At 41.1% G+C, this 15,239-nt stretch overlaps 1 protein-coding gene across 7 annotated transcripts in view; it reads left to right on the top strand.

Moving 5' to 3' along the window:
- The window catches only part of LOC133517310 (SH3 and multiple ankyrin repeat domains protein 3), a 382,488-nt gene that overhangs the window by 352,703 nt on the left and 14,546 nt on the right, over window positions 1–15,239 (top strand). For 5 of the 7 annotated variants that reach the window (XM_061850562.1, XM_061850564.1, XM_061850561.1 and 2 more), the window contains 11 exons: window positions 4,028–4,347; window positions 4,855–5,049; window positions 5,499–5,565; window positions 7,328–7,558; window positions 8,432–8,596; window positions 10,592–10,713; window positions 10,876–10,976; window positions 12,944–13,148; window positions 13,489–13,597; window positions 13,908–14,012; window positions 14,617–14,709. In XM_061850562.1, the coding sequence (XP_061706546.1) occupies window positions 4,028–4,347; window positions 4,855–5,049; window positions 5,499–5,565; window positions 7,328–7,558; window positions 8,432–8,596; window positions 10,592–10,713; window positions 10,876–10,976; window positions 12,944–13,148; window positions 13,489–13,597; window positions 13,908–14,012; window positions 14,617–14,709 (1,713 nt within the window). The remainder of the gene's footprint in view (window positions 1–4,027; window positions 4,348–4,854; window positions 5,050–5,498; window positions 5,566–7,327; window positions 7,559–8,431; window positions 8,597–10,591; window positions 10,714–10,875; window positions 10,977–12,943; window positions 13,149–13,488; window positions 13,598–13,907; window positions 14,013–14,616; window positions 14,710–15,239) is intronic. The other 2 variants (XM_061850565.1, XM_061850566.1) reach the window with 2 other exon arrangements.

A 15,239-nucleotide genomic window follows, 5' to 3' on the forward strand; every position in this document is an offset into this window, starting at 1 on the left:
TTAATGGGGTTGGCCGGTCGAAGTATTAAACAGATGGTGCCATCATAGCTTGCCCTGTCAATCCCTAGAATTGTGTCAAATTCTTGTTTTTTTTTTGGAATTTTGTGACCTGGATTCCAGTACTTTAAGCCAAATCTCATAGAACAAAACTAGAGACAGGGGCAAGCTATGATGGCGCCATCTATGCAAACCTTTGACAGTTGCCAACCCCATTCAAAACGCAAAACTCTCTTGCGCACGGTTGCTTAAATAAAATAATAAATTGTTTAGTCCAATAAATATGTCTTGAGTTAAATGGAAATAAACGTCAATTTTGACACGATATGAACATAACATGATTATTCCGATATGGCGTTTAGTTATCGATCTTATAAAGATCTTTCCAATATGTTAAACGTGTGTTAGTCATTCTTCAAATAGGGCCGAATAGACTAGTATTATTCAAAACTAAGTTCGTCGTCTAAAATCGGCAACCTCCTAAGTCCTTTAGTATGAATTTTAAGAAATGATTTTTAGGGCCCTAATCTATTAAACAAATCTTTTGTTTCTTTTGTGTAGCGGTTACCAATGATACCGATACTAACTGAACGGCAACAAACTCGTTGAAAAAGAAATCTTACCGACCTATTTATATGCTTCCAATTCATGTAACAGCTCATTCTGTTACCTGACAGGCCACGCGCAGGCGACCGATCGTCCTACATTACCCAAACTCGTTATCTCAAAATGAGCTGTTACATAAATTTGTACCTTAATACTATCACGATAGTTGCTTTTTAACGACACGCTCCTAAGATGCCTCTCCATAAAGAAAAAGAAAAAGAAAAAGAAAAAGAAAAAGAAAAAGAAAAAGAAAAGAAAAAGAAAAAGAAAAAGAAAAAGAAAAAGATAAAGATAAAGATAGTTTATTATTCAAGTAGGCATAAAAGAAACAAAGGTTTTTGTTTAACAGATTAGGCTCTGAGACGTAGAAAGAAAATCCATACTATAACTCCATTTCAAGGACATTAGGAGCTTAGGCAACAAGACCTTAAGTTAGTTACAAACCTCTTAACTCCTTTGGCGAAGATAAGAGGTTTGCGACTTAAGCCGACGTAGTGATATCAATAAACTCATCATACCAACTAGACTTAAATCGACTGGGATATGCCGAGCGGTCTACACAACTTTGACACCCACCCGCTATCTCCAGTTACCCGTGAACGAGATGCGTGTAACTGCGTCGAAATATAGTGAGCTCAAAAACAATACAAAAGGTAAGCACGGTCCATATCCCGGTCGATTTAATTCTAGTGAAACTAACTGTTAATCAGACCAATTCTAGTGAAACCTTGGTTATTGACTACTTGCTGATGAAAACATGTTCTGATATATTTCAGAAAATATTTTTTTTTCTATCCCCTGTTTTTACTATCAACAATTATACGTATACAAGTACCTTAAGTATGTTTAAGTAGGTAGTATATAGATACGAGTAGCGAAACGGGAATAACATAACGGTTTGTACACGTAAATCCTAATCAACAAAGTCGCAATAGTCACTTAGACACGGTGTACCGATTTACATACCGATTATTATCGATTGCTCTGCGTGTTAAGGCATGGACTAGGGTTGCCAGTTTCCCGGTGTGACGTTATGTCTGACATAACACATCGAGCCCTAACACGACACGGGTGTAGCAAGACAGTCTCACGCGCAAGATATACTACCTACCCATCTTTTTATCCAATTACATATTTTTTTATAATTGTCGCAGACTGTTACAACTAGTAGAAATTAGGTCTTATTGGATTAATCTGGTTTTCTCATAACAAATAATATTTCGTGCCTACATAAGTTCCAAGAAACTCATTGGTAGGCCGAGCACGAGCCGAGGTTCGAAGCAACGACAGCGCGCCACTATAAAAACATAATATTGTCACAATATAGAGGTTTGGGCAGCAAAAGACGAAACCGCAGATTTATTTCTTCTCGACCCCCATAAATTCCCGCGTGGTTTCAGACAGGCCCGACGTGTATGGTGTTCCTCAAAACCGTATAAGAACCGAAATAGGTCACTGCGCTTACCTGCGTAAAAAATGGGGCTGGACTGACGCTGAGAATTGCAACTGCGGAGACCCTAAACAAACTGTGCACCACATTGTTTATGAATGCCCCTTACCTAAGTATGACGGGGCACCCATGGATTTCAAAGACCTCACGAGCGACGCTATCGATTACTTATGGAATGCTAAATTTAAGTTATGAGTTGCATGTAAATACTTAAACCACAGTGTAAACTTGCCATACGATAAATAAATAAATCATAGTCCGGTGGCAGCCCTATCAGCAGAAGGTACTCGAGCGTGCATAATCCGCGATAGATGGCGCAGCCTGAAGGCTACTGTGCGGATATGACTGCTGTCGTTGTCGACGTAACTGCATGATAATGTCAGTATCTGTCTTTTTCAATCGCTCCGTGTTAAACAGATACATTAACTTTATCACTTCAATCACGTGGATAACAGTGTCCATAATTCGTCTGCGATAATGAAAATTAACACACGTCAGTGACGACACGTTTTCAAATACAGTAAGGCTAAGATGGTCGGCTCTTTGTCATTTGTCACCATGCCTGTCACGTTCTAACAAGTATGTAAGTGCGAAAGTGACGGGAATAGTGACAAGCGATAAAAATGGAACCATGCTGCCACTGCAGGTGTAGCTCAAACTTCACACCAAAGTGCCATTTTTAGGCAAAAGTTACAACACGGTCAATTTAAAATGTGGTTTAATTTTTCTGTTACGATATATTTTGCCTAATAATCTTTGTACACTGTCATTATACACTGAACCACGATAAAAATACAATAAACGTTATTTTACATTTATTCATCACGAAACGTCAACGAAAACACGCCAAAGGTGACATTGACGACAAATTTTTAGAGATCTTCTACTGGCCGCACCGCACGCCTTCTCTAACCGGAGGAGACGTCAGGAGCGTGCATGCTAGACGCTAACGACATAAATGTGAGTAATATATTAGTCGGTGCGCGATCACGCTTTTGACGCTCAGAGCGTGCGTACCGTGGCCGAGAGTACCTATACGGCCCAGAGTCATGACTATGGTTCCCATTGTCTCATTACATTTCGGGGACTTGTATTATTTTGTAGTACAGTTACATAAAAAATAAAAAATAAACATAATATTCTAGCAGCTTTTTGTGAGCCTACTTAGTCCGTTGGCTCCCCGCCAGCCGCATGAATAAAGATATTGACAATCCAGCCAACTTAGCTCAAAGTCGGCTAATATCAAACTTACTCGGAGTAAATGAGACCGTGTTACTGAGATATTGCTTGAGCTCGACAAACTGACGACTTTGATGATGAAAAGTTTAGGGAATTCTTAATTTATCTTTAACGATTTCGTACTTTGTCTTAGCGCATGTAAACTTTGGTGTTCAAGTAATAGATTATATTGTTTTGTCAATAGCAAGAGCTAATGACTGATAAAACGTTTGTTTTGGAGGTTGTGCTTAAGTATTAGTAATTTATACGCCTGATTAAACGTTGATGTTCAATGTTCATATTCAAATAACTCTAGCTGTCCGTTATCAAATTGGGTACGTATCCATGTAATTGTTGTCGGTTGAAGTGTTATATTTTACAAAGAACGTTTCATAGATATAAATAATACCCAATGTACTCGTGTGTGGCGTATGTCTACATTTCGACAGGTGACCAATCTTACTAATTTTAGTTAGTGTCATCCAGGATGCCGCTCAGATTTCTCAAATTTAACCTTTAAGAACATGACAATACGACTCCAGGCACACGTCTTCGTGAATGACACGATCTATACTACCACAAGTTAAGAGCCATAGTGAACCATGCTAGTACCAAAATAAGGTTATTTTTTTTTTCGTTTTTGCAATTACTTAATTTTAAATAATCTTTTTAATTTGCAACCTTGTTATATACGAGTTTCTATCCAACGTTATCAACTTCTATCAGTCATTTAACAAGAGCATTCACTCTTTCCAGAAACCCCTCTTACCATCGCAGCGGGCCTAAAATCCCCCGGAAAAGTCCTAATAGCCCTCGTAAACGGCGGGGCGCTCCTAGACTACCGGACTAAGGACGGTTCAACGGCCATGCACAGAGCCGTCGAGAAGAACTCATTAGAAGCCGTTAAGACGTTGCTAGAATTAGGAGCCTCGCCTAACTATAAAGATGGGAAGGGATTGACGCCTCTATATCTGTCGGTGACCAACAAGACGGATCCGCTGCTCTGCGAGACGCTACTACATGACCATGCGACCATCGGGGCTGCCGACTTGCAGGGGTGGCTGGAGGTCCATCAGGTGAGGATTACACTAAAAGCTATTGATCCAGGATTGTATGTTGATGTGAAGATTAAGAGAGTTAACGGCGTTTAACTATAAGGATGAAAATGGCGCCTCTATATGTGTCTGAGACGAACAACGCCAACGAACATGAACTTAAAATAATTCATACTTTCGACAACTGATGTTTTATGAGCCCGCGTAGCGAATATGCCAATCGTTAACTCTCTGTAGCGAGCGAACGAAACGCAACTGTCACTGTCTCACTAATACTTATAGAAGATCGATAGAGAAAGATGACTACGATACGCTACAGAGCATTAACAATTGTCAGTTTGGCACGTTGGCTACGCGGAGTGGTAACTTATATGTAACAAGTGAAGCAGTGAATATAGAATTTGTAACAGAATGTCTTAAGGGATACGAGTACATATATTTAGGATATATTCCTATTTTACCAGACTTGGTGTTTATAAGTCTTGCCTAATAATGTAAAGGTACTAATACAAATTTTGTACATTTCAGGCGTGCCGCAATGGCCTAGTGCAGCATTTAGACCACCTCCTATTCTACGGTGCCGACATGAACGGGCGCAACGCGTCCGGCAACACACCCCTCCACGTGTGTGCCGTCAACGCACAGGACTCCTGTGCACGTCAGCTGCTGTTCCGTGGGTGTGACAAGGAAGCGCTTAACTTCGCCAACCAGACGCCCTACCAGGTTAGTAAACCACGATACAACGTCTAACCACATCCTATGCACTCGCGCAGACAATCTATTACATTCAGGCAGCATCACAGAAAACTACCTATAAAAGCCTAATACTGGTCATTTTGTTAGCGACGCAAGTCAGCAAACTTTAAGACAGGGGTGAGAGGCGGGTCCTAACGGCGTTACGATTGATCGTTTCAAAGATGATGGGACATGTTCATTACAGGTAACCTAACAGCGCCGTAATTTGTTACCGATTTAATATGCAGTCAAATGTGGTTAGGTGGTTGGTCTGTGGGCAGAATCATTTCTAAAGGTGTTACACCAGTTGGTAACAATCGTAACAACTAATTTAGGTATCTTCAGAAGCAGGAAGGAAAGGTTTGAATATAGTGCGGCCATTTATGTTGACGCTAAATATGCGTTAATATACTAACGTGTTCCATTGCCAATTCCAGGTGGCTGTGATAGCTGGAAACCTTGAGCTGGCGGAGGTCATCAAAAAGTACAGGTCCGAGGAAGTCGGTGAGTGACTCTTCGATTGCATTCGCATGGCTTTTGCTGGCGCTTCTTATAAAACTCACCTATATGGGTAAACGACTCCGTTGTGCTGCTGTGGCACCACTAAGTTCTGTTTTTATATTCCAAATAATAAAATGACAGTTCCATTGGAGAATTTATAACTAAATATTGTTTTTATACCTTTTTTGTACAGATCCGTCGGAAAAATAGAGACATCGAACGGTCATTTTTAGTTTCTGGAGAATTAAAACATAGATTACATTAGAGTACCTCAATGGAGGCTAATGTTTAACAAAAGTCTTAGGGTGTCCGAAAGAGAGTTGTTTATCCTATATAAATATAATTATACATATGTTTGACGAAATATAATTGCATCGATCTCTCGAACAACTTGTATGTCGAATCGGTGCAAATTATATTTCATCAACTATACTGAAAATTTCATTAAATTGTTGGTGTGAATAGTTTAAAAACACAAAGTCGTTTTTTACTAATTGCTTATCTTGTCTGACTTAGTTTTATCACAAATATTAACATGATTTAAATGTATGTATATGTGTATTTATTATTGTTTAGATAACTAGTTTTTAATTATTTACTAAATAGCGTACTTATACTCGCATAGATTCAGATGTTACATTAATGCTTTGGCTGTCGCAGCAATGCGAAAATAACTATTTATATATATTTGAAGTATATTAACTGCATGTAGACATCCATTCTATGTATTTTTCTATCTATAGATCCATCAAGTGTCATAATGGTGATGGTTGTAACAATAACCTAATATTACGTACAAATACATAATTTTATTCTATTATTACACGCAATTCATATTTATAAAAATTGGTATTTATAAATATAGTAGGTAAGTATATGATGGGTACTAATAATGTATTGATATATTGGTTGTATATATAATAATTTGGTAGTGGGTATTTATATTTTTAATTCGAAGCACGATTTCTTTTTACACGTTCATTAATCCCCGTTTATTTGTCTTTTATTTATTTATTTATCCACAAAAAAACAAGCAGTGAGCATAAAACACTATTATTATAATACTTAATCCTGACAAGAGTAGATATACTCCGAACCATTTAAAGGACCATGGGCAACTTTGTATGGAGCCTGGACCCAAATCCAACAGAAATGTGAGCTAGGTCATTAGATAGGTATGTCTATGTACTTCATTCCGTTCTATGGGCACCAAGCGGAATTCCATTGCTGAACGGAGATATTTGTAATTTAGGCAAAATGTCATCACCCTTATTACTTAGGCAATAAAGTCCAAGTAAGTAAATCAATTACTGCAGGGTAATAACCATTCGACGCGCTCGCCCAGAGGTGTGGACTCTATTGCCTAATAAGGGTGATGACATTTTGACTAAAATACAAATATCTCAGTTCTGCAATGGAATTCCGCTTGATGTCCATATAACGAAATGAAGTACATAAAAATACCTATCTAATGACCTAATTTTCAACTCTGTTGGTTTTGGGACCATTTTGATGCATAGTCCTTTCACTTGATAAAAGTATCCCTAAACAGAATTTCACTGGAATGTATAATTTTGAGCAAAATGTGCTCAAAAAAACTTTATAATTCTCCTTCCATAACTATAAAATATCCCATACGGGCATAAGATTTAATTTCGACTCGTTAATTATTTTTTTCGATTCACCTCCATTTGATTTACGAGGTCCTCGCCCCCGTTTGGTTGAGAGCACCATTTTAGTTGTGTGGGTTGGCGGGCCGTTGCAGTGCCGTTCCGGGGCCCGCCGCGGTACAACCCGCGGCGCCGCTCGGGCGCGTGGGGCTGGGCGGGCGCGGGCTGGCCGGGCGACCGCTCGTCGCTCGCCTCCTCCACGCGCGTCCCGGGGCTGGACGCCGCGCCCGAGCCCTGCTGCCTCGAGCGCCCCTTCTCCTCCGCCTCGTCCAGCATCAGCGACGCCTCGCATCCCAGCCACGAAGACGACGCGAGCATACTTACAGGTAAAACCGGCTTCCGATGCCCGAAACTGTAAACAAAATTATACCCGTAAACCACTCACAGTATTAATAAAATGGAATCACGAGGTTCGTCACTTATAAACCACCCGTCGAAAAGTGATGAATCTTATTCTTCGACTTGTTTACATTGTCGGCCGTCGACGTTGACCCCGTAACACGACAACCATCACCATGCACATTCATCTGCATGTTCTATGTGCCTTCACTGTTTAGTCACGGCTTTCAGCTTTCCTTCCGACCTAGACTTAGCTTAAGTAAGTTTAGACACGTTAATGATAGATTAAACAACTGTTTTAACATTAGTGTTAATATTTACACAAATGTTTTTAAATTGGAAACAACAATTGACGCAGTCGTGTTTGAGATTGTCAAACGAGAGGATCTTGTAGAAAAGCGGTAATAATATTTTTTTAAAAAACCTCACTTGTTCAAGAGTATAATTCGCTAGAGTTTCTTCCAGTAAAAGATGACATTAGTCTAAATTTACACTCGGTTAAAACAAAACAATTTTGATGATAAGGAATTATTTATTTCATTCGGCCGAATGATGCTTTTCCAACTAGTGATATATTGAAATTGTGAGTCAACTCTATAAATAGAAAGCGCTCTGCAATGCAGACTTGATCACTCCTTAGTGGTGTCATAAAAGTGTATCATATTAAAGTCAAAGTTTTTACAATCTCAGGTAGGAGTAAAAGTAAACATTGTGGGGGAATTATATCTATTCTCGGACAAAATCGTCATTTGTGTGTTTTAATCGTCCGTCGGGCGCAAATAATTATTCGCGGACTTGAATCATAATTCGCGTGGTCGTAATGATCCTGGTCTCGGCTACCATGCGCGCGCTGTCTGCAGATAAGAGCGCGGACGTTAGCGACATCATCTCGGACTCGAGCGGCGTGGGCACCAACTCCGACACCACGTGCTCGCTGCAGGGCGCCGCCACCGCCGTGTGCCTGCAGCCCTACGAGCCGCAGCAGCCCGGCCAGCTCAGGCTCAACCAGGGCGACATCGTCGAAGGTACGTCACGCGGTACACAAAGTCTTTGCAAGTATTTAAATTTTTTCTGACGATTTTTGTGCGGTTTGATGTGTTTTGGTACTATTTTGTTTCGCATAATACACGTTAGGAAGTGTTTACGAAGAGCACGATGTCACCACACATGAATGTGCAATTTTACTTGCAACACAGTGCAATATTACTTGTAAAGCCCCACAATAATTACTACTGTACCATTTTAAACTGCAACGTCTCAGACCTCAATATTTTTAAATATTTTAAATTTACATGAGTAGGTATGGGTCGTAAAAGTAGACGCCGCTGAATTAAGCCGTCGCGCATCTTTACTTACTCGTTATTATTTATATAATTACTCATTACTGGGCATAACTCATATTCACTTTAACAAATTCAGATACATTTCCAATTAAATTAATAATTGGGCTCCCTTCATTCGTACTCATTACTAATCGGAATATGTGTGTTCAAACCTATACCTAATATCAAAGAGAATTTGAAATAGAGGTGGATTGTCAAAGAAAACTTTGTAGCCACAGTTGATTTACTGCCATCTTTCGACACATGATTAAAAACTTTTAGAATGCCATTTGACTTTGATCCTTATTCTTTCACTGATATGTGTTAAATTTGTTAAATATCAAAAAGTAGCGCCATCTAATAGATCAAACGCCAAAAGTATGGCGGCATCGTTTCGAGCGATGGCGCCACAACCTTTAGGTTGTGCTCTGTAAGATGGCGCCACTTTTAGAGATTTAACAAATTTAACACATATCAGAGAAAGAATAAGGATCAAACACTTTTATTTCAAATTCTCAAAATATTGATGTTCATCAATCATACTGAACAAGTAAATAAATGTAACGCTAGCGTAGATTCGAAACATGTTGTCCATGTAATGAGAAAAACAAGCGGTATTAACAAAACAAATGTGAAAATGAAAGCCAAGTTAAATGTTAACCCCCTTATTCATTCATAAACGGATAGGTCAGGTATTACTAGCCTCAATGACCTAATAATTGTACGTCTTAATCTGTCATGTAAATTCATGTATTTGTACGAGGCCGGGGTAAAGCCATTTAACTATAAGATATTACCTACTACGTATAGAACCGCCACTGAGAACCAATATTTTGCGCCATGAGTTGTTGTTATTTTGACAACAAACCATAGAAGCGATGCGTGGTACAGGTTGCTATTACGACAATTTTATTGTTTGGTATGGCTTCTCTAAACTAATAGTAACTCAAAGGGTAAAACATAAAGTAATTGAGGCTTGTAATATGCGTTTGTGAATAAGGGGGTAAGAATATGCCTCCGTTGATTTCACCGACATAAAAATAAAAATCTAAGTTTCCAAATTCTGTAGATAGAGTGCGATCACACTAAGTTTTTATGCCAAGTGCTTACATTAAGCATATGCTCTTATGGGTAATACAATATGTATTGTAAAGTCGGTATTAAACTTAGCGTGGACGGAGTCTATGATAATAATTAGGTCCTGATTTGAGGGGGCAACTGGCAAATGTTTATGACACCAGCATAGATTTTACCTGACTCTAGTTTTGTTCTATAACGGTTGGCCAAGCTAGAAAAAAGGTACTATACGTAGGATTGACAGGTAAACCCTATGCTGGTGCCATATGTAAAATACTTCGACCGACTGGTTGCGTTCATTTTCGTTGAACTTGGCTGCCGCGTGTGTTATAACTATGACTGTACATTAAGAGCTATTACGCACTGTCGGCTGGTCGCCGGTATGACTTTCTATAGTTTATACAGGCGTTTACGCACTTACGACAACTTTGTTTCCGTCTCTCTCACTCGAACATAGTTGTGAAGAACATATGTGATGCTTGTGCTTGGTGTCCTGGCCCTAGTTGCCTAATGTTTTGGTCGCCGAGAGACCAAGTCGCCGGCGGCTAGTCGACAGCGCGTAGCGGCTCTAATAGAATGACAGACGTTACTGGTAATGCCAATAATAATGATTGTGTACAGTGACCGGCGCGACGGACGACGGGTTCCTGGAGGGCTGCGTGCGCGCCACGGGCGCTGCGGGCTTGTTCCCAGCGCACTGTGTGCAAGAAGTACGGTTGCGGCAAAACAAAAACGTGCACCAGGTACAAATTTATTGCCATTGTCGCCTATGTTAATCAACTTAAACGTATGAGAGTGGCATCAGTACACGCTACTCAAATTTTTTGAACGCTCGACGCATTTTGGAAAAAAATATGCTCATTCTATTTTATTTTATTTTATTAAAGTAATAACCTGAATTTCAGGCGTTACCAGCGGGTCCCATCCACCACTCACGAGTGAACGGACGGCGGGAGATGCCTCTCAGCAAGACGTACAGCGCCACCGCACCCAGGATAAAGAAAACGTAAGTGTTCCCCGTATTTTCATTGTCATTACGTGGGCAATAGTGAAAGTTCTAATAATGAGCCACTTAAGACTGATACCATTAGAGATGACGATTATAAACCTTTTATTGTTTGCAAATGTAACTATATGCCGATTTTTCGAGGTTTTTTTTATACTACGTCGGTGGCAAACAAGCATACGGCCCGCCTGAGGAGTTACATGCGCGTTGCCGACCCTAACAACCCTCCTTCCCCTCGTTGAGCTCTGGGAACCTTACTCACCGGCAGGAACGCAATACTATGAGTAGGGTCTAGTATTATTTGGGTACGGTTTTCTGTAAGGTGGAGGTACTTCCCCAGTTGGGCTCTGCTCTAGATCTGGAATGACACCCGCTGTGCTGTGCCCTACCACACAAAGCGAGATGACATTCACAATGCCCATAACTCTCCTGTGGACATAGTTTAAGGACGTACCCGGGTAATTTATTTGGGTGTGATATGTATTTAGCAGTGTGAAAACGAATTTAAATGCTAGCCTATGACGTAAACTAATTCATTCAAGTCTATAAAACGAAAATGAAGCTAGGTGACTGAAGAAATCATGCATCGACTGTTGATTACGAGTAGAATACAGTTAATGATTTAAGAACATGAACACAACATGTCCGAATTCAATGATGCTTATTCTACAACATTAAACAAACAATATAGTAAATATCGCACTATTGTCTTCGAAACAATTAGTGATCTCATTTGAGTAGGTTTTCTGGCACAAGCGGTTTAGTGTTATCCTCGTGAGGCTCTGTGTACATTATGTTGTACATGTTCAAGATTCTATTTTGATTCTATAGATGGTTTCAAATAACAAAACAAACAAAACAATTGCTTCTGGAACTCAGGAGATTATGGATATGGTGTCTCTGGTTAATATTAACATATTTGTAAATTGGTAAGTACCTAATCAAATTATTGTTTTTCATGCAAGTAAGGGCCCTATCTAATATTATCAATCAATCAATAAATATAATTTATTGCAAGAACATAGTAAAATTATAAAAGGTAACATAGTAAAAAATTATCTTCTACCAGCAAATGCATGCAATATTTAACAATACTTATTACAAATTACGATAACAAATTAACAATTCAATGTATATGTTACTGTAAAAGCCCGAAGTACGGTAAAACCTAGGATATACTATATACTAATATCAAAATATTACACAACAATAAATGTCAAGATATTATGTTTAAAGAACTTTATTTCTCAAAATAAATTTTACATTTCACTTAATGAGAATATATACTAAATCAAAAGTAAATTAGTGAGCATTGCAAGTTATACAAAACAAACAAAAACAATAACTAATTAGACTAAGACGTTTTTGTCACAATACTCGTAATTAATAGTAGCACACTGCAGGTAGCACTATAAAAGTCCAGAGACTTACACTTAAAATACAGAACAAGTTCATTTTAGAGAATGAGTAACACAAATACATATTAAAAACAGAACGATCCTAATTACCTACACTTTAAGTTCAATTTGCTATACATGTGGCCATCAATACATCATCATCATCATATTACGCAAAAATAAATGACAAAATATTACACAAAAACAAATTTATTTTTCAAAACAATATAGATAACAATTATATATAATATCTAATTAGATATTTGGTACATTTGCTAAATAGTCCTTTGCTGAGTAAAAACATTTGTCTAGTAGTCATTCCTTAGGTGTTTTGTTAAGGCTATTAAAAATTATAACTTTAACTTACAACCAAAACACATTACGGCTGCGACGCAATCCCGCGTTGTCACACACACCCTTCGGCCAAAACCCTTACTCGGTGAATCGGGTCGCTCTTAGAGGTTGGACCTATTAAGTGCGTCAGACTTACGGCGCCCCTTTGAGGTCGCTAAACGATCCCTCGGAATATCCACCACAAAAGAATGAATAAATGCGACCATTGAATTCCAGTTACGGCAACGTGGAGACGCGCACAGTGGTGCTGCACCGCGCGCGGCGGGGCTTCGGCTTCGTGCTGCGCGGGGCCAAGGCCTCGTCGCCGCTCATGGAGCTGCGGCCGTCCGAGCGCTGCCCCGGCCTGCAGTACCTGGACGACGTGGACGCGGGCGGCGTGGCCGACCGCGCCGGCCTGAAGAAGGGAGACTTTCTTGTCGCGGTGAGTCCAACCAAACTCCAGTCTAATACTAAAGGAACTCATTTTAAGGAAACAGTTCAATTTCCCGTGGAACGCACGATATATCAACACTTAAAACTTGTTCATTAAATCTTCGCCTATCGACTATTTCAGACTCTTTAGATCGATGTCCTATGTTTCTGGACAATAACTGGGTCACTAGAAGAGAGAATTAGTAGAGAATTCCTCGCCCCGTTCCTGTTGTTGTTGTACATACAATTATTTACAGTCTTGGCAGTTCAGCAGTTGATATGGATGTATATAGTTTGTGGAACACCTGTTCGAACTAATAAACTCTAAAATGTTTGATTGGTATTTTCAGATAAACGGCGAAGACGTGTCAGCCGCGTCGCACGAGCACGTGGTGGAGCTGATCCGCGGCTCGGGGGCGCTGGTGTCTATGACCGTCGCTTCGTTGCATTCTACAAACGGTCAGTACTTGAAAAGTAACGTCCAGTGACCGAAGCCAAGATGACAATCGCTTATAAAGAAACGCCAATCGAAAATCATCAAATGACATGAATGAATGACAGATTCGAACGAAAAATTATTTAATAGGCATTATTTAAGCTTTGATTGGTGATTGATTTTATTTGCCTCGGCCCTCATATGTGGTGAATAATTTGAAATTCATACGAATAATTAGCGATCTCTTCAGCATATTGCGCAACAACTTGTAATTTTTTTATTAAAATTTTATTAGACATTATAAATCTCAAATTTTGTTGTTTGACATTACAGGTAACGAGCACAACACATGCACAGTGCCCACGAGCAAGTCGCAGAACCAGCTCTCAAGCTCCGGTCGCCCGTACGCCGCCACGCTGCCCAGGAAAGGGGCCGGAGGTATGTACACGTACACATGTAGTCAGAGAACACATGCAGTGTCCCCGACTGTTCTGCTCAGGTCCCCCGTGAGTCGCATTGCTTCCCAAGAAGTGAAAAAGAGGCTGGTGGGACGGTATGGACATCATTAAACTGCCTTCTCGAACTCTCCCTTCGAATTATCAATCCCTTCCCATCCCGGCACAAACGAGTCGAAACAAAATCGATGATTTTACCAAAACCGTTAATTTTTGCTACAAATTAATAGTTATATCATCGGTTTTCGTTTGATTCGTAACCGAATGCGACACCGATTTAAATATAGGCTAAGATTATGCTGTGACACAGCGGTGCAGTTTTACGCAGCGCAGGGCAGAGTAGATTTTGTAAAGTAAAGAACGTCCTTGCTCCGCACCGTGCATAGCTAAAGGACGTTCCATACTTTACAAAATCTGATCAGTCCTGCGCTGCGTGGAACTGTGTCGCCTGCGTCTTCGCATACGCTTAGCCATAGTCCGGTGAACTAATTTCTCAAGTAGAAATTCGTACCTTTTTCTACTGATAAATTGGTTCTCCAGACAAGGATTGTGGACAGTGTGTATAATTAGTGGTGATGTTGTTGCAGGGCGCAGCCCGGCGCCGGCGCCGCCGCGGCGCGACCCGCGCACCACGCTCAGCGTGGGCCGCGCGCGCGCCAAGTCCATGGTCGCCGGCCTCGGTAACTATGCTAGCTCTGTATGTAAGTGGTGTTGGTTGTGCCCGCGCAGGCCGCAGCCCGGCGCGACCCGCGCACCACGCTCAGCGTGGGCCGCGCGCGCGCCAAGTCCATGGTCGCCGGCCTCGGTAACTATGCTAGCTCTGTATGTAAGTGGTGTTGGTTGTGCCCGCGCAGGCCGCAGCCCGGCGCGACCCGCGCACCACGCTCAGCGTGGGCCGCGCGCGCGCCAAGTCCATGGTCGCCGGCCTCGGTAACTATGCTAGCTCTGTATGTAAGTGGTGTTGGTTGTGCCCGCGCAGGCCGCAGCCCGGCGCGACCCGCGCACCACGCTCAGCGTGGGCCGCGCGCGCGCCAAGTCCATGGTCGCCGGCCTCGGTAACTATGCTAGCTCTGTATGTAAGTGGTGTTGGTTGTGCCCGCGCAGGCCGCAGCCCGGCGCGACCCGCGCACCACGCTCAGCGTGGGCCGCGCGCGCGCCAAGTCCATGGTCGCCGGCCTCGGTAACTATGCTAGCTCTGTATGTAAGTGGT

The sequence above is a fragment of the Cydia pomonella genome, chromosome 4, assembly GCF_033807575.1.
Source record: "Cydia pomonella isolate Wapato2018A chromosome 4, ilCydPomo1, whole genome shotgun sequence".
NCBI classification, from domain to species: Eukaryota; Metazoa; Arthropoda; class Insecta; order Lepidoptera; family Tortricidae; genus Cydia; species Cydia pomonella.